Source organism: Hippoglossus hippoglossus, chromosome 20 (assembly GCF_009819705.1).
Source record: "Hippoglossus hippoglossus isolate fHipHip1 chromosome 20, fHipHip1.pri, whole genome shotgun sequence".
Classification (NCBI taxonomy): Eukaryota; Metazoa; Chordata; class Actinopteri; order Pleuronectiformes; family Pleuronectidae; genus Hippoglossus; species Hippoglossus hippoglossus.
Window position 1 is genome coordinate 10129339 of NC_047170.1, and position 21434 is coordinate 10150772.

General features: G+C 42.1%; 1 protein-coding gene across 6 annotated transcripts in view; it reads right to left on the reverse strand.

The window, feature by feature from the left end:
• The window catches only part of myrip (myosin VIIA and Rab interacting protein), a 109075-nt gene extending 89063 nt beyond the window's left edge, over positions 1-20012 (reverse strand). For all 6 annotated transcript variants that reach the window (XM_034572669.1, XM_034572674.1, XM_034572672.1 and 3 more), the window contains exons 1-2: positions 19821-20012; positions 12315-12532 (exon numbers count right to left, since the gene is read on the reverse strand). In XM_034572669.1, coding sequence (XP_034428560.1) covers positions 12315-12424 — 110 coding nt within the window. In that variant the 5' untranslated portion in view covers positions 12425-12532; positions 19821-20012. The remainder of the gene's footprint in view (positions 1-12314; positions 12533-19820) is intronic.
• Positions 20013-21434: the final 1422 nt, after the last annotated feature.

Consider the following 21434-nt stretch of genomic DNA (forward strand, 5'->3'; position numbering starts at 1 on the left):
ATGACGAGAGAAGAAATGAAAAGCATGTGTCCTTCACTGAGTGGTGTTGACTGATGGAAGACAGAAAAGGTCCTTGGGGAGACAGGAATCAGGAACTTCACATTTCAACACCTAATACAACAAAAAACACTTCAGACAACATTACATTGATTTGGAATGATTTCCTGGAGACTTTGTAACCATAGTTACAAACTTACCTTAACCTAACCCTGACCTAAACTATCCTTAAAACATAGGAAGACAAGTCCCCATAATGTGACAGTGGAACAGATTTACGTCCCAAAAACAGGAGTAGTACCTGGATCAAACACACACACACAGGTTTGCACAGCTATCCTTGTTAGGACATCGACTTTCATTCATAACCAATTTATGCCAAATCCTAACCAAAGCAGAATTCACATCTGAGCACTAACCTTAACCAGGACCTCAGAAATTAAGTTTTGCCTCATTAGGCTTTGGTCTCCATAAAGTCTACTGGTCCTGACGAGGTCAGTGTTTTTACTGGAAAAGGTCCTAAAGAGGTAGCAAAAATGAGCGCAAAAATGAGCGCACACACACACACACACACACACACACACACACACACACACACACACACACACACACACACACACACACACACACACACACACACACACACACACACACACACACACACACACACACACACACACACACACACACACACACACACACACACACACGACCTAGCTGAGGAGGAAATGAAGTTCAATGGACGTCCAAAGTCAACCAGAAAGATCTTTATCATGTTGCAGAACACTACCCTGCCCCATCCTTTGTACACTCACAACCACCACAAGCAAACCTCGCCATCCTCTCCACAGTCAATTCCAGTGAGCTGCTCTGTCTCATTTACAGTATGTATGTGGGGGTCCGCTCATAACTTAAAGCACTTGAGGTTTGGGGGTTAAAGATCTAGGAACTAAGGGAGATCAGGGAGAACAGGTCTATAGGCAAAGCTCAATGGTAATTTAATTTTGTGTGAGTGTATACAAGCACGTGTGCAAAATAAAGGACGGATTACTATTAGTAACAATTTGCCAAATCCGTCTGCTGCCTCCATTATCAATGATGATTACCTCAGCTGCCAACAAGCCTCAGCTGAGGTATTGCTTAGTTGAAGAGCTTTCACTTGGAATGACGCATTTTGTAGTTAATTGGTCCACAAATGGAAGCATGCTAGTAAGCCCCGTTAGCAAAGACAATGCCTGTTAATCTTTTAAAATCTGCAGCACACTTAAAGGCAACACTTTAAAGGTCAAATTCTTTATTCTTTATCCTCTCTCATTACCATTCACAAGGTGGGCTGCGATGGATTAAATAAACAAATTAAAAAATATATTTTGTTAAATTCATACTAAACATTTATTCTATTTAAAGCCCCAACAATACACACACCAAACCAATTATGAGTCAATCTCAGCTGTCAATCATGACGTCTCACCCTGTTCTCAACATTAAAGCATTGGAAACCATCTTTAGGAAACTTTATTAGACATGTATTTTTTTAATTTAAGGAATCTAATTTCCTTCCACAGGCTATTAATCAGTAAATAAATCTGAAAACTCTTGATAAAGCTACATATAGTTTTCCTCTTTGTCCTTCCCCCACAAAAGACCCCTCTGTCCAGCATCGTCATTCAGTCTCACACACTGCATTGAAATGCTTGGGGTGGATGATGACAGTGAAGACACCTCTGGGAAAGAACGAGACAACTGGAACAGAGACAGAACATTACCTGAATACAGAGAGGTGTAAAGACCACCACAGTGCAGCGCTCATACAAAAGGAAGAGGAGGATCCATTTTCTGTAATGAGGCAGACTGCACCTCGGACTGTCTGTCTCCCTCCTCCTCACACTGTAATCCCTCAGAGGATCCTTCACTTTTCTCCCTCACACAGAACTCCCATGAAGACAGTCCCGCTCTGAAGCTGCGGCTAACTGACTGTGTCCAAGCACTTGAACCTCGCTGCCAAATACCCCTGAAAAAAGCAGAGTCCCTCCAAATTAACACGCATGGCAAAGTTCAATCACTTCAATATCGTGCGGGAGATAAGGTCAATGGGATGAATGAGTGGCTTTTTGAGAGGCAAATGAGTCCTGTGTCTCTCGGCCTGCAGGGACGTAATGAAGAGCTCGACTGGGTGAGAAAAGTGTGGCAATTACTCAAACAAAACGAAAGTCTCCCTGCTGTCTTTCCAAGAATCACTGACTCCCCGTGGACGGAGAGCAGCTCGTCCAACACCGAGCTTAGTCTCAACACAACCAGGCCACTGCAAATGAGGATATGACAACTGAACGGAAAGAAAAGCACCGATGGAGGGAAGGTAGAAATTCAGGAAGCAGAAACGGTGAGATAACACATTTTTTCAAACGAGTGTCCTCTGACTCCCAACTGCACTTGACATTTGGCTAACAGCGGCACAAGTAATCACAGCAGAAATGGGCAAATATAAAAGGTAAGTGTAGACGGAACATAACTGCTCCCAGTCTGTCCTAAAAAGACCTACGTTTAAAATGGGAAATTGGAATTCAAGCTCAAACCGGAGCCGGACCAATATCGATTTGGGGGGGCGGGGGGATCGATGCTGATAAAAATATTAGGGAGTAAGGAATTTACGATACCAATATATATATTTTTTAAGTTCTTTGTCAAACTGTTATGACGAAGAAATGTAATTGACGCTTAATATTTTACGGTTCAACACTTTATTGCAAATAATTAAAATATTAAACGCAAATAGAACCAGATATATAGAACTTGAATTAAGGAAAAATTCACATACATTTCTTTACTTAAAATGTAAACATTGTTTATTCTGTAAAATAAAAATGTTGACAACATGACAGCGCTCCAAAAGTGAAGTCAAAGCGCCCCTGGTGGTTGGTTGCAGTATAGGTCATAAATCCTGCCTCCTCCATGTTAGTGGATGAGAACAGGACCAAACTAAAAATGTTAAATACATTTTTTTCAAAGATGGTGTCATTTTGCTTGGTTCTTATCACACATATGTGTATTCAAGGGTTAATATTTACGGTAAGTTTGGTTTTAATTAGTTATTTCATGCGAAATGAAAATGAAAATTGGGTGAAAGGTCATGATTGACAGCTGAAACTGATTCGTGTGCGCATGTATCGGTGGGACCTCGATACCTTGACTATCTCCTGATCAATGCTGTGCAGTCTCTGGCTCAGGCATCATTCTCAGTTCCAACTCCCGAGATGAATGAAAAAAGCATCAGTTTTCCTGTTGATAACTCCAGAGTTTATTAAGGTGGAAATGTATACAGGTAATCTAGAGAAACGCCGAGCAGTGATCCACTCCCCTCGCCTCCATTTGACCCTGAGTGAACAGAGGCTTAATGACACTTGCAGAGACAGACACACATACACACGCAGATAAACACGCTCGCGCAGACAAGGTTATTGAGGAAAAACTATCTATTCAGTCAGCTGGAAATGCTGAAGCGATGTATGAACCATGAAAGCGAGCGTGCCACAAGTAGTTGGGGCGGATTATTTTTCACTATCTCATCAGCCGATCCCGTGGGCTCAGCAGCTCCAGAGGACGGCGGCGCGGTGCAGCTGCTGATTTGTCACACTCGGGGGAAATCAGAATCTTCCTCCATCAGACGCCGTAATGCATCACATGCTTAGGACACTAAGTGCAGCTCGGGAGAGTCTGGTACCTCACAGGCACACACACTGATGCCCACTTTGTAGGAATACTGAGCAGCAAACTTCTTTATGACAAACTATTCACATGACTGACAAGATGGTGCAGCTGTACATCAACTCCAGAGGTCAGGATTGTTTACCATAATGCTACACTGTTAAATAAGAACAATAAGAACATATATTTCATATGTGAGTTCGAAAAAAGTATATGTGATCTTTCAAATTTTTAGAGTTAGAGACGGCCCTTGCTATAAGCCTACTAAGTGGCTGCTTAGGGCCCCGTAGCCACCAGGGGCCCCCAAAATCCTGCATCATTTGCTAATCATCACGTTTGTTTGATCCAAAACTGGCAACAACGTCGTACATACATAACAACCTGTGGCTGGGACGCAGCGCCCCCTACCTCAGTAAGTGAACAGTTTGTGATTTGAATAGTGAAAACGTCTGAAGAAAAAAAACACAAGGTGCCAAAGAAAGAAAAGAAAAGGAAAAAGAAGGAATGTCTCTGGCAACTGAATATTTGTTGTTAATTAAGGCACTTTTAGAAAGTTGTTGCTTGTTTGGGTGCTAATGTCCCGGAATGTTTGTAGAGGAAAATAAAAACTGCATTGTTTAACAAAATCGTGAAAACGTCAGACTTTATTAATTATAATTACCAAGATAATGCTTTAAACTTCAAAGGAATAAGGGTTGTAATTGTACAATATCTGGTTCTATGAATATTTCACCGCCTCTCCCTGCGAGGCAAGGCCCCCAATCTTATCCTGCTAAGGGCCCCCAGATGTACAGGTCCGACCCAGTTTACAGTTACAATGTTAAAAAGCTACTGCATCCGACAGAGACAGAGGGAGACTGAGACAATGAACACGGTATGCGTAATCATGCCCATGTATAATTGCCATGGTCAGTGGGACTATATTTCTGTCTACTAATTAAGTTTAATTAGATTTAACATCATCTACTAAGGGCCATATTAAAAACTAATTAGAAATCTCAGAGTCGGCGGTGGCTGCACAGATCACCTCAACAGCCCCGAACGCATGAAAGCAAATTATAGCGAAACTGCGTCGATCAGGAGTCAGCAAGGAAATTAACTGTGTTTCCATACGATTTCAAACGCTCCCTGCAAAACAATAAAGGAACGAGAGAGAAGGTGCTCGTTGTTGTGTTTGAAAATTAAGTGACAATTCAACATTTACTAAAAATATGCTAACAACTTGAAATGATAAACATTTTCTATTGCAGGATATCTACATTCTGACCTTTATAAATCTTCTCTTCGAACGTGGTAATGTCTCAGAGGAGCAGGTTGACATCATTAAAACATTAATGCAAACAAGTTGACTTGTTTACATACTCTCATGGTGTGTACTTTTATGGTTTTGGTCAATATTTCTTTTCACATGCTATTGTACTGTACAATCTGGACCATCCAACACTGTAATATAAGCACTTTTGTACCTGTCTGTGATATAATTTGTTGTCCTTGTCCCAGCTGCATGTCTACATCTATGTAGACATACTGAGAGCAATGTAAAAATGTATTTAATGTGTTCACATACTTGGCCAACAAGGCAGATTGTGATTCTGATGAATGAACTATACTGGGAATATGCCTGCCAATGTGGCTGTATGGAAAGGTCAGAAATAACACACACACACACACACACACACACACACACACACACACACACACACACACACACACACACACACACACACACACACACACACACACACACACACACACACACACACACACACACACACACACACACACACACGATGAAATCAATATGTCCATACACAGCACTGCCACATCAAAAGACAACCCACATCCCAACATGACTCACACCAATAACATAACACAGCTAATCCGCACCAAAAGAACAACAACCCAAAATAACTCCGCCCTGACCTGCTTTCCCTGGCTGCTACAAAAAAAACTACATTCATTCTAAAGATGTAGGGAGGCGACGGCGATTAGCCACAGAGAGTGTTGCGAGGCTTCTGCGTATGTGTAGCAAGACATTACATCCCCGCAGCTTTGGGCCGTTTCATGGGAAAGAACGTCACATGTTAACATACGATCCAACGCTGGATTATTGCACAGAATAAACACCTTAGACACAGAGAAGGAAGGAATAATACATGTCTGTTCAACACAATGCAGCTATTCAAGCAGCCGTAAAGCTGCTACGCTGGACTAGTTTCCAGATTTCTGGATTTTCCCCTCAACGAAGAGAAGTTGGGGTCATTAGTTCATTAGTCTGGGAAAACCCGCCTCATTAAAGAAACACATCAAACCAAGAACAAACTTTTCAGTACTCCACAGTTGATAAATGACTGTGTATGAAGGGGGAATTTTTAATAAATTAAGTCGGAAATTGAAATTTGAGCAGCTGCTATGGAAGGACATGAACTTAGACCTGAAAGTGGAAGTTGATTGGTCCCCATTTAGTGCTGCTCTAATAGAGGAGATGGCAGCGCAGCCCAAAGGGACCGTCCTGCAACGACCTGCAATATCCTCCGACTGCTACTGCTCGGAAATCCAATTAAACCAATTTATCAATCATCGTGAATAAAGAGCCATTTGGGCCCGAACAGAAGCCGATTGACTTTTTATCCCGGCTCTAACAAATAACACACTTTCTGAAGTCGTCCTGCAGGGCTACGGCTGCGTGTGTATGCGTGTCATCTCCCGACAGAGAGGCAAGAGGATAAATACAGGAGGAAATAGAGGTCAGCTCCATCCCTGCACAGAGTGACATCCCCCTGCCACCTTCTTTCAGAGAGATCCTGGCCTCGCAGCGTGACTCCTGCTCCCTGCCTGCCTGCCTGTCATATCCCCCAGAGCTGAAAGAAACAACTATGGGAATAAAGAAAAAAAGAAGAGCGCTAAAGCCTTTGAATGCATGAGACATATTAAGCCCAATATGAAACCTGAGAGGTATACAGATTCAGACATTACAAGCCTGTGGTTACAGCTCGGCCTCACTTGTCTGACCACAACTTTATTCAAGTGTTTTACCGACGAATTCAAACTGCTAATGCGTCACCTGCGAATAATCTGGTACAACGGTTGTGGGAAAGACGGCTGCATTCCGGCACCAGGAATTACCAAACACAAAAGAAAGTGTGAAAGATTACACTGGATAAAGAATGACTATCGGGGGTGCACTGCCCCACGGCTTCAACAACAACTGAGACTTATCCAAGGCACTTTCAAAAATTTTTTTGACGTATTCAATACTCCCTGGGAAGCTGAAGAAGGGAGTATTGAGGTACAGTAACTGGCTTATCCATACAAGGACTTGACAGACGCACTTGTAGAGTAGATCCTTCCCAACGCTGAAGGCAAATTACCCATAAGAGTCACAAAGTGGCTGCAGCTCCAGCCATCTTCTCGCCGCTCACTCCACCGGTGTGGATAGATAGATAGTTATTTCTCTCTATAATCATTTCCCCAGTCTGTGTCCCCTGGGAGAGCTGTTTGTTAAGTAGGCCCACGCCTGCGCTCCCCTGAGTTTCCCTGCTGCTTCGTAATGAGCCTCTCCAGCTGGATGGCCACTGAGAGCGCGGAGGCCATGAGGTTGAGCAGCTCACCTTCTCTAATTGGCTGAATCACAATCTCACACCCTTCAGTCGCAGAAGTTACTAAAGATTTGATATTAATTCCTACAAAGTTGCACAAAGCTTCACGGTTAATGCCATTAGGAGTAAACATCATACATGCAGAAGCGTCAAAAATATATATAACAAAAGAGATCCAGAGAAGACATAACAATAAAGGCTTCACTGTAAGTGAAAAACTAATGAGCTAATGTTTTTTATAAAACTGTGCTGCTATGAACTTGGGGCGGTGGAAGTGAGACTCCTCAAGTGTGAATATGATATATTGGGGGATTTCACGAGGTCACATGTCTGTCAGTTAGTTATCATAATTATCTTTTTGGAGGTTATGTTTTGGTCAGCATTTGTTTGATTGTTGTTTGTTAGCTGGATTACGCAAAAAAACTCCTGGACGGACGACCATTAAACGTAATGGGAGGATCAGAAGTGTGTCAGGAAAGAACCCATTCAATTTCGGTGCAGATCCGGATCAGGTGGCAGATCCAGGATGTATTTTTTGCTTTCTTCAACATTGCGAGATAGGATGTTTTTCCACATTTCTTTGATTTGGTGAGGATCTGAATAAAAATCCAGATCTAGTTAATTTAAATGTGGTTTCATTAGAGGACTGTTGGGCCTTGGTGGAGGTATGTGCTCCTTTGAGTCCCACTCTAGTTTTAGATTGAATTGTGATCCGTATTCAGTTTACGGTCACCATTTCTCAAAAAGCCTAATAAATGTGTTAAATGTATTATGAAAAACATTGTCAATGTCATTTCGTTTCTTTTTATTTCCTGTTTTGATTTGAAACATTGCATCACTCGGATATTTCCTTCCCTGTCCTTCCTACAATTCAACCACCAACGTGCACAAGATGCAGACAAAAAGGGAACAAATCTCCATAGAGCTCCTGTAGGTTAAAAACCTTAGATGGCGCCTTTAATAGTGAGAGGCAGACGCTCGACTTCTTCTTGGTGTTGTGCTGTGCAGCTACTGCAGCGGAGGTCACCTGAGTTTGCATATTAGAGGCATTCTTTTACTGTAGACATGTTGGCTTGTCATCGTAGGGAAAGAACAGGTGTTAACATTAACGATGGTGCTGCTCTATTTAAGCGTCACAGTGAGCCATGACAGGGTGACAGCACGACTCTGCGGCTAAATGAAATTCAGGTATCATTAATTTTATTGTTCTAACCTGCGTTTTTCCAACGGTGACACTGAAATGTCTCATCAGCTGTCCTGCCCGCAAAAAAGTGAGAGAAAGCTCACAGGGGTGTCAAGGTCAGCATGTTCCACCACACGGTCCTGGGGAGAGGGCTGATCAGGCAGCACGAGTGAAAACAGGATGTGCAGCGCATTTTAACACGTTAAGACGTGAATGAAATAACACTATAAATGTCCCCATTTGAGGTTATGGGATCAATTTTCCTATTGCCATGTCTTTTAAATCCTTTTAGAGGCTTTTTCATGATCTTATTTTAAAGTGTTTTACTGACAATCTCTCAGAACAGACAAATTATTTAGGTTTGTATGAATATATAATGTATACAGTTTATATGTGCAGCTTTACAGGGTAGTACCTTCTACCTACCTAATAATTTATATGTATGTGATATCAGTCTTTTTATAGGAACATTTATCTGTATACCCACCCCATCTCTTCAATGTCTATTTAATCTATGCAAAAAATCCAAATCTTAGAAAGAAAGCCCATTAAAAAACCCAATCTAAAGCCTTTAAACTGTTAATGTATTCATGTTCTTGTGGAGGAATATTGATCATGTTTCATTTTAATTGTTGTACAGGTTGAAATAAGTGATAAAAGCTTTAAGATGCACAAGCTGCAGCTGCCCACATTAAAACTTGCAGTTTAAGGTGCAGTTTCAAAAAAAGGTGCAGGTCTTCATTAACAAGGCGTATGTGCATCCTTTTATCTACATATTTATTACAGTTGTGCATTTATAAGAAAGAAGGTAATATCAGTTAAGTGTTTTAACGTTTTTTTATTATTCAGCATGGGGGAAAATTATAATGAAGAATTTTAAGTGCCAGCTGAGGCTTATAAATTATCCCATGAACCCTTCAATATGGTAATTTACAACTCTGCAGGGCTGACTTCATTCAAGGAAGAAAACAAATATCAGCCATGCACGGAAGAGAAAAACTCACAGGGAGAGAGAGCGAGCTGCTGAAACACTCAGCAACCATCTGCTGTAAACATGCTTCATGTCCCTATTCATATACTGTAAACTGTGAAGTGTTTTACATTTCATATGAAAGGAAAATGGGTTTTTTTTGCTCTCTTTGTGTAACCTGATCAGAACCAGTTGCGACTTGGCAGCGAACAGTGGGAGGTATGAATTAATTGGCTTCAGTGTATAAAACTGAAGTGGGGACATCATACAACCCGTCTTCCTTGTGGAAAAATGTAAGGCTGCAACTCGTGTTTGCTTAAATGTTTAATAAGCATTTTTCCTCTCTTAATCATAAATAATTATAGCGAGTAGGTACATAAAATGTCAGAAAATATAGTTCAAAATGTCACAATTTTAAGTGGTATGTGGATGATAATAATAGAACATTCTAAAAGGGGTCTTCTACATTTGATACTTAGCAGCTTTACTTAGTTTCACGAGTTGGATGACTTCTGCATCGCTCTGCATGAAAGAATAAGACAGAACAGAGACGTGAGACAAACACTGATGCTGAACAAGCAGAGAAACCAGTTAGGTTTTCAGACGGCAGATGAAACAAGTGAAATCTAACAGCACCAGTAAAAACACAAATTAAAAAAACAGGGGGAAAAAATCTCAATGTCAGATGTGTAATTGTACGTCAGGGGCGTTAACAGTAAACAAGCTAATTCGACTGTCACTTTGTATTCAACTGCTCTGGAAACTTTGCTTTTAAAAGCATCTAACAAGTCATAATGGCTTAATAAGGCCGCACATAAAGAGCGTGGCTGCTTTTATGAAGAAATGCTGTCTAATAAATATTTGCCTGTGATTAGAGCGACATCATCAGCATCGACAGCCTGAGAGGCGCACATTTTATCTTTCATCATTTGTGACAGCTTTGGTGGGAGAAATGTTTTACAGCTCAGCAATTTGGGAATACAGCTTCTTTGCTTTGAAACTGATTTGGGGGAAAATAAGTTGAGTTTTCAGCGTCACAGGCCAATAGCTGTTCGCTTTCTGGTTTGTGACGCAACTTTGTTATGCTCCTCAGAGTACAGCTAAGTTGTTCAGTCGAAGTTAAGAGGCCTCATGACTCATGGCATCCACTCAAGAACAGAAAACCACCGAGGATCACCGTTCAAATCTGAATACAGACATCTAACTCCACAACAAAATAGCTCATGCTGGGGCCTTGAACATAGTCAAAAAAGCATACCTCTGTTTTGAAAATTATAGGGTACAACCACACAGCAACAAAAAACATATTTTGAATTTTGTTCTGACAGTACACCAGAGATTTAAGACTAAAACTTTCTCCCTTAGTCCTGCTGAAACACCACAAAACACACACGCTGACCCCGACCACCAAACATTTGATGGCCAGACCCCCCACGGAGGCCTGTCACAACCGAGCTGAATCCCCTCTGACTGCGGGGCTGTCACTGTGGGTGGGGAGGGTGCGACGGAGCGAGTGAAGGACAGGAGGTGAGGAAGAGGAGCGGGCCGGCACTTGTCGCATGTTAAGTAAGAAGCAGTGACACGGCAGCAGAGCCCCGGAGGCCCCGGGCCCACCTGACCCACAAAGACCTGACAGCCCACAAGCTGAAACCCGCAGACAAGCATCTTCCTCCTCACGGCCTCTTTTCAACCATGAAATCGCTGCAGCTCAAAACACCAAAGTGATGCTTCCACATTTCAGTCAGATGTCACGACAACAGATTAAACAAATGGCAGATTAAAAATGTCAATCAAAGCAGTTTAAATAAACCATTTATATACTGGAGTGTTTTGGCTCACTGAAACCTTGGATGCAAATGAAGAGATGTCATGATAATTATTGCTGGACTTGTTGCAATAGTGACCGGAAAAAGATAAACACTTATCTCGGATTGTTTTGCACTCAAATTAAAAAAGTGTGAAAGAAATTGCCTGCAAGTAAAGCCATCATTTTTCACCTACAGATAATGCAGTAAGCTACAATTACATTTAATATGAAGTACGGTGTGCAGAATAGCCGTAGGTAATTTTTTGCCTGAAAATGTTTCTCTGGCAAGTATTCCATTTTCATTCGGGGTTTATGAAAAGTAGTATAGTAATAGATTTAGCACTCAAAATTCACAGTCTAATCTGAAACTTTCTTGTCTTATATTTAACACACAAGTAAATAAAAGCCACTAGCCACCATGCCTGTGTCTTTTTCCTGGCTGCCAGTCAACTGTGGCTACCTGGCATAGGCTAATTCTGACAGCAAATCCCAGGTGTTGACTTGTCCAGCAGACTTTTTAATGCTTACAGGAGATTTGTTTTGAAATGAGAATCCTGAGCATGCCCACACGACGGCAACGTACAGGTATATGATGCTAAACAATTGAGGCTAAAATCTGCATGCAACAGGAAAACAGTCTCCAAATTGTTTTTTCTCATGCAAACGGAAAATAATGCTAAGTTACTATTTTAGGTAGTGAGCTAAGTGTCAAAAGCCTGTGTAAAATCATAGTTTAATCAACTCCTTTCATAGTATCCCTGTGGTATAAAACACAGATTTACACTTCCTTAATATGAACTGTCAGTTAACATGGCAATATGTTCCATACCGGTATGTATGTTATTTGGCATTATTAGATTTGTTAGGTTGATACGATATAATATTTCAAGAGATACTGGCAACACATGGTAGTTGCCTCTGTCAGCTGAACCCCTCTGTGCACCACTATGCCTGCTCATTTCTGCTCAGAGCCGAATGTTAACACTTCCATATCATCTCCTCTCAAATCCTAAAAATGCTCAAAAAAGAAGCCCTGGCAGGGTAATCCCATCTCACCTCAGCCTCTCCTCCTCGTTCTTTCGCAGCTTCATGTCCCGTTGGACCACTTTCAGCACGTGCTCCGCCTCGTCGTCCGTCAGGCCCGACAGGTCCAGTTTCCGGCCCATCGCTCTTAGCCTCGCCACAGTGAGCTGCTGCTGCTGTTCCTAGACAAGAGGAGGAGGAGGAGGAGAGGCACGGGCACTGCCGCTCTGGGGGCCGAGGCTGGGACGACCCTAAAGAAAGAAACACAGATAGAGACATTTAACGTGTGTGAATTTGTGGAATCAATTCACTCTTCTGGATTTAAATGTCGACAGGCCTGACATTCATTAATTAATCATCAAACTCTGTAAGCTATGGAATTACAGCATCAATACGACTTAGCTTTTATTGTGCAGTCACGTTTTCACAACAGCAAGCCCATTGGAACGTAAAGCTCCACTGAAAAGGCCTTAGCTCACCATGCAAATAATGCTGCAATGTTTGCTTTTATAAATTGTGAACAAAATATTTTGTGGCGCCATGCAGTTGCTTGTCTGCTGCATGAATTTCCCTGAGAGTTGGTTTCCAAACCAAAGTCTAATGGCTGGAAAGATTTTTCTATTTACTGTTTCAGGTCACGGTCAGTTTGATACTTGAACTCGCCCAAGAGGGAAGAAACATTTGGGCTTAAATATGCCCTTGTCAATTTTAAAAGGCTGTATTCAAAATGTTCAAAAATTTGTATGTTGCCTCATGAGAATGTTTTGCGCCATTAACAGTAATCATGGTCTTATGAAAGTTATCTGCACATACAGCCAAATGTCATTTTATACCTGGCAGAAAGTAAAATCTAATACAACCCTGCAATTACTCCTACTCATCAGGCTTTGAATGAAACTGTCTGAGAGGCAATTTTCTGGTCAAATATAAACAAGCCTTTAAGCGACACAGATAATTTCTTTATTACCAAACTACTACTATTAACTAATAAAGATGAAAACGCAGCAAAACATCTTTTCATTCATTCACTTTTCTGATGGTTTCTTTATTTGTCATGCAGTTTGCAAATGAAAAAATAAAATCATCCATAACCCTGCAGCTCCATATCAGAAACAATCTCCGTTCATACTAACATGACAATATGAACATGCTAATGTAAACTGTAATGTTAGTTTAGCAAGTTAAATGAATGTTAGCACTAGCGGTAGGTAGCCAACTAGCAACAATTTTTTACGCGATATACAACAGTGCCAGAAATTCCAGAGTTTATGTTATTCTCTAAATCATTGAAATTCACATTACACCTTAGTTCCTATGGTCTCTTTGTGATATTATACAAATGCACGCATGTTACATGTTAGCAGGTTTCATGTTTCCTGCTAACATGTCAGGATGAGCATGTTTGGCTATAAAGTTGCAGCTAACCCAACATTAACAAGTGCATCTTCTTTATCCATATGAATATATATGCAACTGTACAGCATATTAAAGACATCTTGTATGGTATTTGATTTATTGATAGTGGACCTTTAACGGCCCGCGCTATAAATCACATTTAATAAGTGCAAAAGTAAATAGGTTAATATTTTAAGGATGCCGATCTGATTTAGTTTGTGATTGAGCTAACTTAAAAGCAAACCTGACACCTGTTATTTGTGGGTTGCGAGGGACATACACAAATTCAGTCAGAGGAGGAGGAAAAAGAACGGATGATGGAGAGGTGAAATCGAAGCGTGGCCCCGTGAAAATAAAAGAGAGGGATGACAAGAGGAAGGGAGAAAGCGGAGACAGATGGGGAGATGGACAGAAGGAGAAGGTCCATTAACTGTGGACTCTAAACAAGATGGGAGAGCACCGGCAGTGGAGTGAGCAATGATGACTCAGAAGGCCAGACAATTATGTGCGTTCTATTATTGGGCCAATAGCTTCATCGACAGAGCACCTCTCCTCGCGCTCAGCTTATCACTCATTCCCCCATCTCAGCTAAGAGCCTGGATCAGGATGGACTGCTGCTCAATTTAGTCCCCGTACGTTTCAAACACAGAAAAGACAAATTGAGCTTTTCCTTGGCTCATGTGCACCAACATGATATTTACTACCTCTTGAAATTTAAGAGGAAGTATTGCTTATTTGTTCTTGCGAGATTCATCTCCCTATTTCTAAAGTAAGAGTATTATCCACCATTGCTTGGTTTCCTCAAGCAACAGCACAGTAATACAAACTTTTGCTTCTTTGTCTAAAATTGAAGAGTGGTTGTCATTTTGATGAAAAGCCTCCGGGAAGCAAGGGGAATATCATTGGATTCTTGATGCAAAGTCATTTGAATCAGTGGGCATATGTAATTCACAAGGGCAAATGCAAACACGCAGTGTGAGAAAGAGCTTTTGTCACATTCTCAGTTCCAAGGTAAAAAAAAATAAAAAGATATAAAATCTCTCAATCTCAGACATCTGCAATCACACAGTGTAAACACAGACATTCCATTGACAAACGCTCCTCATTCAGCTGGTGTGATGAGAGACCTTGCCCTCGCCTCTGCGAAGGCGTCCCAGTCTGAAAGAATCAGTTTTTACACACACAAAATGTTTCAATACATTCCTGGCTCCACGTGGACAGACATGTGCCAGCAAGCATGTTGAATATGTGCTCTCAAAACTACTTTTAACACATGTGATTGATTCTAACTCAAATTGATTTGTCTTGATCACCTGAACCGGGGTTGTGGATCCACTGGGGATCACTTTAACCAGGGATAAACATGTGCACATAACATATACCATACTTCCTCACTTCCTATCAGCCACTACAGCTGATTAGCCATACATTCAACAAGTGTAAACCCAAGATTGCAGTTTTCTATGAGGGGTTATGTGCCATGATTTATCTCAGCCAGTAAGACTGATTTGCTTGGTGGTCTTAAGGCTAAGCTAAGCCAACCTGCTACCAGCCTTGGCTTTACATTCATCAGACAGATATGACAGTGGATTCAATCAGTGGCATCAATTGTTTCATCTAAAATATAAGCCTTAATCTCTGTGTTTTAGGAGTTAGAATTATTTTAGTCTCAAATGGCACTCTTAGGTGAATGACATCCGATAACATCACCGGCCGAAATTGGCTTATCTAACATGCAGTATTTGTCTTTGGTCCCTTTTACTTCACCAACATATAGCGGAGATAAACACACCATTACTGTGCGGCCATTATTGTATAGCCACAAGGGAAGGCAATTATTCAGGCCTTCTTTTTATAGTGAGTGGTGTCAAGGACAGGCATGAAGCGTCATTTATGTCTGTGAGAGTGTCTGCCTCTGAAGCTCTAGTGACGCACACGCTCAGGGGCAGAAACAGACATTGGACACACGGAAAAATCCATTTTCACTTGTGGCAGCTTGCAAAGACAATACACGCAGACATGTGCACATCCAAACATTGTTGCGTCACGCCACAAATCCACACTTCCTTCATGAAGCAGCAAAATGCCCTGAAACATCCCAAACACCCCCTCAACAACAGCACAGACGAGCTATCGGTGTGTGCACGGCGGAGAACAGAAAAATCCTCTTCACCAGACACTGATTGGAGGCCGCCTCGGTGGTTCGATGCTTCAGCAGTCTGCTCAGTCGTCCCAGAGGAGGCAGGTTGTGAGCCTAACTGAACAATGTTGGTGAAGTGGTGTTAAAGTGAGCCCTGCACATTTGCCTTCCAAGAGTTTAAAGCTGTTCTTTTTTTTCTTTTCTAAACCAACTTTGAGACTGCAGTGCACAATCACCAAACAGCCATAATCTAGCTTCAGAAGCCTTGTTTTGCAAAAGACAAAACACACTGTGGATTATCACATTCCTGCTGATCACACAGTCTCTGATCAGTGCACTGGGTCGGCTTGTGAGTGCTTCTCAACGCACTCAACTCTATTTCCAGACAAACACAACAATATTGGACAAAATCTATTTCGCAAAACCTTCATTATTGGAATCTGAATTTCCCCCCCCAGGGGAAATAGGGGTTTGTTACAATCCCTCCAGCTAAAAATGGAAATATATACAGACCAAGACAATAAATAGAAACACAAAACATGGGTAAGAGTATACAAATATTGTATAAAAAAAAAAGAGAAGTAATAATATCTGATCTGGTATTTCAGATTATTAGCTGCATGCAGGGAAATATGGGAATACAAATGATCTTAAGTATTTTTATTACCTCAATGACTTTTGAGTTTGTTTATCAGCAGGATTATGCAAAAACTACCCAACCGATTTCCCTGACATTTTGCAGAGTGGTGGGGCATGACCTAAGAAAGTTGGGCCTTGGAGGATGTATGCAGTCTTCTCTACATTCTAGTTTACTTTGTACATTTACAGTCAATCATTCATGACAATCAGCGAGATGAGAAATGTTAAATGCACCTTTTGCAGGTCATTATTTGTCAGCTATTACCTTTGGACAAGTGGTTTATTTCTGAGTAAAAATCCACAAAATGTAAAAAAATAAGAAAAGAACTACTTTGTTCATTACTGTTGTATTTTGACTTTCACTACACAACACCACTGTAAAACTGTCAGATTTCAACAGCAACATATTCAGACCGACACTCTGCTGAGACAGAGAGAAAGGCTTCAGAGGGAAAATAGGTCACACTGATGCATCTCTCAGGCGAATGAACAGAAACCGAACTTTCCACCAAAGGAATATAGAACGTGCATTAATCAACCATGAAAATATGCACACACTCATACTAAATCACCCTAAGTACATTGAACACGCATAAAAGTGCCACTTCCTACATCAGGCTGCACACCACTTGGACGTGCTGCTGTCCATCACCTCAGAGGATGGGCGAGCTGAGGACAAGGCCCTGTCGGAGCGCTGAAAGGGCAGGTGCAGCCAAGCGCTAAATGAACTGCTTGCTTTAGACACTCTCCATCGGATCAGCATTTTGTCACAGCCAGAGGGAAGGAGATTGAGAACGACTCCGCTGAAATGAATATTTTGGACCGCAGGTGAATACAGTGAACCGACATCGCATTGAGAGCTATTTGTGGTATTCTGCATTACATATTTATGAGCGGGGAAGTTTTGCTTGAAAAATATGTGGTAATAGCTCACGGTGAGTGCTTTAAAATAAACCAAACCTCGTTTTCGTGTGTGACAGCCTCTCTTAGCCTCAATGGTCATTTGTCTTCCAACAACCCGCGTGACGGCGGAAACATAAGTGCTCTGGTTGTTTTTGCGACCCAGGATATGACCACTATTTGTCACGATGACATGAGGGTGAGTCGTCAGAGAGCAAGGAGGAGCAACATGAATGTGGACTATAGATGTAGTTCAGTTCAGGGCACATGTAGTAGACTTAAATGCTCCACTATTAGACCAGCTGTAAAGTAGGAAACACAACACGCAGTGTGAACAAGCCTGTCGTTAGTGATCCGTTTCTAAAGATACCGATCAACTAAAAAAAACAATTCATATTCAGTACTAACATCCATATGACAAAAAGCATAATGATACCTGGTATCATTATTAAGAAAACACATTGGTACCAGTACAACTAGTTGTTTGCATTATATGTTTTTTCTCAAAATACATAGTGTAACTGACTCAAATGAGCAACTACACATCCATGTTTTGGTACCATCTGTTATACATGGTGCTACCCTGTAGACACTGACTGTTTACACCTGTGTACACCTGTGTTTGTCAAAATGTCTGCTGTAAAAAGGCATTATAATTCTAATACTATTAATATTAAGTTTTCCAGAGTACTGCTAAAATGTATTATGGCCTCCTCTCAAAACTTAGGTGTACCTGAAATGCCTGAACAGTTCCACTGTATTTTGTATCTGCAGATGTACTAATATACAAAGACGTACACAGTTTAGACACAACACAAAGCTTTCAAATATGGACAATGTCCACCACCATCCTCACAGCATGTTAACCAGGCAGACTGAGGAGATCTTTGGCCCCTCAGGCCATGAGACTCTTCAACGCTTCCCAGCAATGGCGGAGTGATGGTGACTGAACGCTCACCTTCCCTCTGGTACTGCTGCTGAGCTGCATGTCTGTCAGACCCATACACAACTGTACAATTTGCTTTTATATATTTATCTCAAAATGCTCTTTCAACTCAAACGTTTGTGTTCTCACTTCTTCTTATGCTTGTTTCTTTCTTGCTTTTACTACTTTCATTCTAATCTCATCATTCTGTCATATAAAAGCCGGAATTTCCCTGAGGATCAATAAAGTATCTCTCTATCTATCTATCTTCAGTAAATATGAACCAACAATGCTGGAAACAGGTCGAGCAAACTACATCCCAGCAGCTTTTTGCCAAGCCAACACTGTACATAAGAACACAGGTTATGCCTGCTTAGTCTCAGAGATCATATTGAATGAAGAGTCTCCCTTTACTGTATCCAAATATTACAACAGGCCGAGCTTTCAAGTCCTGATTGGTGACTCGGTGTGAGGAAGAGCCCCTTGATCATCTGTCACTGTTTGACATGTACAGTACCTGCTGTGTCACATCCATCACCACCGGTCCAATTACCACTCTACAGCAGAGCAAAACAAGGAGATCTGGGCAATGTGAGACTTGCTGCAGCTGATCTGTGAAGATATGTGCACGCATATTCACACACTGTGCACGTGCAGCACATGCAAACACACATTTCTCCTTCTTGGCCTGGAGTGTAAAAAAAAAAGAAAAAAAAAATCAAAACAGATGCTAATTGAATCTGCCTCTGAGTCACCATGCATGTGGCAAAGTGTTGAGGACTAGACTGTAACACCAGTGTTGAGAATAAGGGGAGGGGGGGGGGGGGGGGGGGGGGGGGGGGGGTCAAATCTGGCAGCACATTGATCTGTGTTTTCCTTGAATGAATTATTACTCAGAATGGCAGACTGCTTCAGGCAGGATGAGGGTGAATGGGTGGCTGGGGTCTCCCCTTGCGAAAAAAAACAGAGTGTCAACAGGTGACAGAGCATAACAAGTGAAGTAAAGTGCACAGGACCCAGTTCTGCTGCTCTGCAAACCAGGAGGCTGCCATGTCAGGGCTGTCATCGTGCATTCCTTTGGTTTAAAAAGGGATTTCTGCAACATTAGCCTGAGACCAAAACAGGACTTTCTGCTCCAATCCAAACGCGTCCGTGCCACGGGAGAGACACGGAAGAGTTGCTAGTTTCAAAACACCACCTGTCTCCACACCTCACGTCCCCGCAAAATCACGCCGCATCTTCCCTTCATGTAAAACAACCACCCCAGTCACCGGCCACGCAGGCTGCCACGCTAACCCAGTGACTGATAACATCTGCATGAAATGCTGCGGTGACTAAATGTCACGGCGGCCACATGGACGCCGGAGCTTGCGGCAAAAACGCCGGCGAAGGAAGAGGAAGAAGGAGGTGAATGATCCCAGAAATGTGGCAACACGCACCGAGCCACGCAGACACCTGCCGCTGGTTCCTCATGCCTCCCCCCCCTCCATTCATTCCCGACACATTCACCTATTCACAGCCACAGTGGAGATTCACTTACACGGGGGTGAGTGGGAGCCGGATGACCGCCGGGTACAGCCTCTGCCACGTTATCCCAGATTGTGGCAACAATGGTAAACAAATAAACAAAACAGGGAGACGCGGAGGGATGCGCCTCTGCAAGTGTAAACTTCCGCGACACCTGCCTGCGTGTTATTTTTTTCTCTCTCTCTCTCTCTCCTCCAAAGCAGCAGCAGCAGACGCAAGCAGCAATGAATGGGTGATCACGAGGTTTGTATTACACAGGAGGAGGAGGAGGAGGAGGAGGGTGGACGGAGAGCGAGGTGAGGCGCTGGCACCTTGATTCTTCCTGTATGCAAAGTATAGTGACACAGGGCACGGAGCTGTATGAGGGGCAGTCAGAGATAGTTTAGTCAATTTCCGTGCATGGCTAATCTGATATCTAATCCCATTTTGATTTTTCTCTGATGCTGGCACCTGCACTGGGCATCCTGCGCCTAAATTTGGCACTGGAGGAGGAGGAGGAGTAGGAGGAGGAAGAGGAGGAGGAGGAGGGATTGTGTTGGCTGGCTGCTCCATTCACAAAGCTAGTCACACTGCAATTAACCTCGGAGAAAAAAGAAGCACATCCCAATTAATCACCAAGTGTCTATATCTCTCCCATTCCCAGGTCTCTGTCTGCCGGATCAAACATCATCCAATCATTTGACTTTTAAATTCAAATCCAATAAGCAATCTGGCTCTATACCTACATATTTTACTGCTACATTTCCTATTTCATGAAAACACCATAGAGTCTATTACTGACACACCTTCAGTCCCTATTGTAGGAATAAACAAGACTTTTACCTCCACCACGGAGGTTATGTTTTGACCCCTCTCTGTTTATATATTAGTTTGTTTGTAAGCAAGGTAACACAAACACAACTGAAGGGATTCCCATTAAACTTGATGGAAGGATGCAGTATAGGTCAGGAGATAAGCCATTGGATTTTAAGTGTGGATGCAAGACTTCTTTTCCCCACATTTTGAACATTGTGAGATTGGATGGATTTTAACGTTTTCCCAGTTTTCCACGAGAAATACTTCGTTAATCTTGATGAAAATAATCAGGCACATTTGAGGAGTTGATATCTATGATTGTTTGAAATTTGGTGCTCGTTGATTGAATTTAAGGAAACTATTATCCTAGTACATCTATTGATCTATCTAAGCAAACCAATACCCGCACCGTTGCATTTGGATACCATAAGTCTTCCCGAGCTGTGGTTTGGCAGAGCATCAGAGATGATGCAGATCAGAGCGCCGAGCTGAGGAGGAAGACTTGGCTCTTTGTTCTCTTTATTACTGCACAGCCTTCACAGTATAAACCTGCTGACACTGGTGCGTTGCAGAAACACTTTCTGGGCCTTTGTACTTGCTCAGCAAGGTACATTTTTAGCAAGATGAAGAGCTCGCCTAACTCTGCAATTAGAGGCCACTTTGTAGAGATTACAAATCAAGCTGCACCGATGCTTTCTTTATCTTAAGTCTAATTAAGGCTGTATTTTACGAGAGATACTGCCAGGAAAGCTGTTCAAAGACACATGCTGCTCATGAGACCCGTTTTACCGACATGAACACCTCAGTGCGTCATTGTGGACTCAGGTCACAC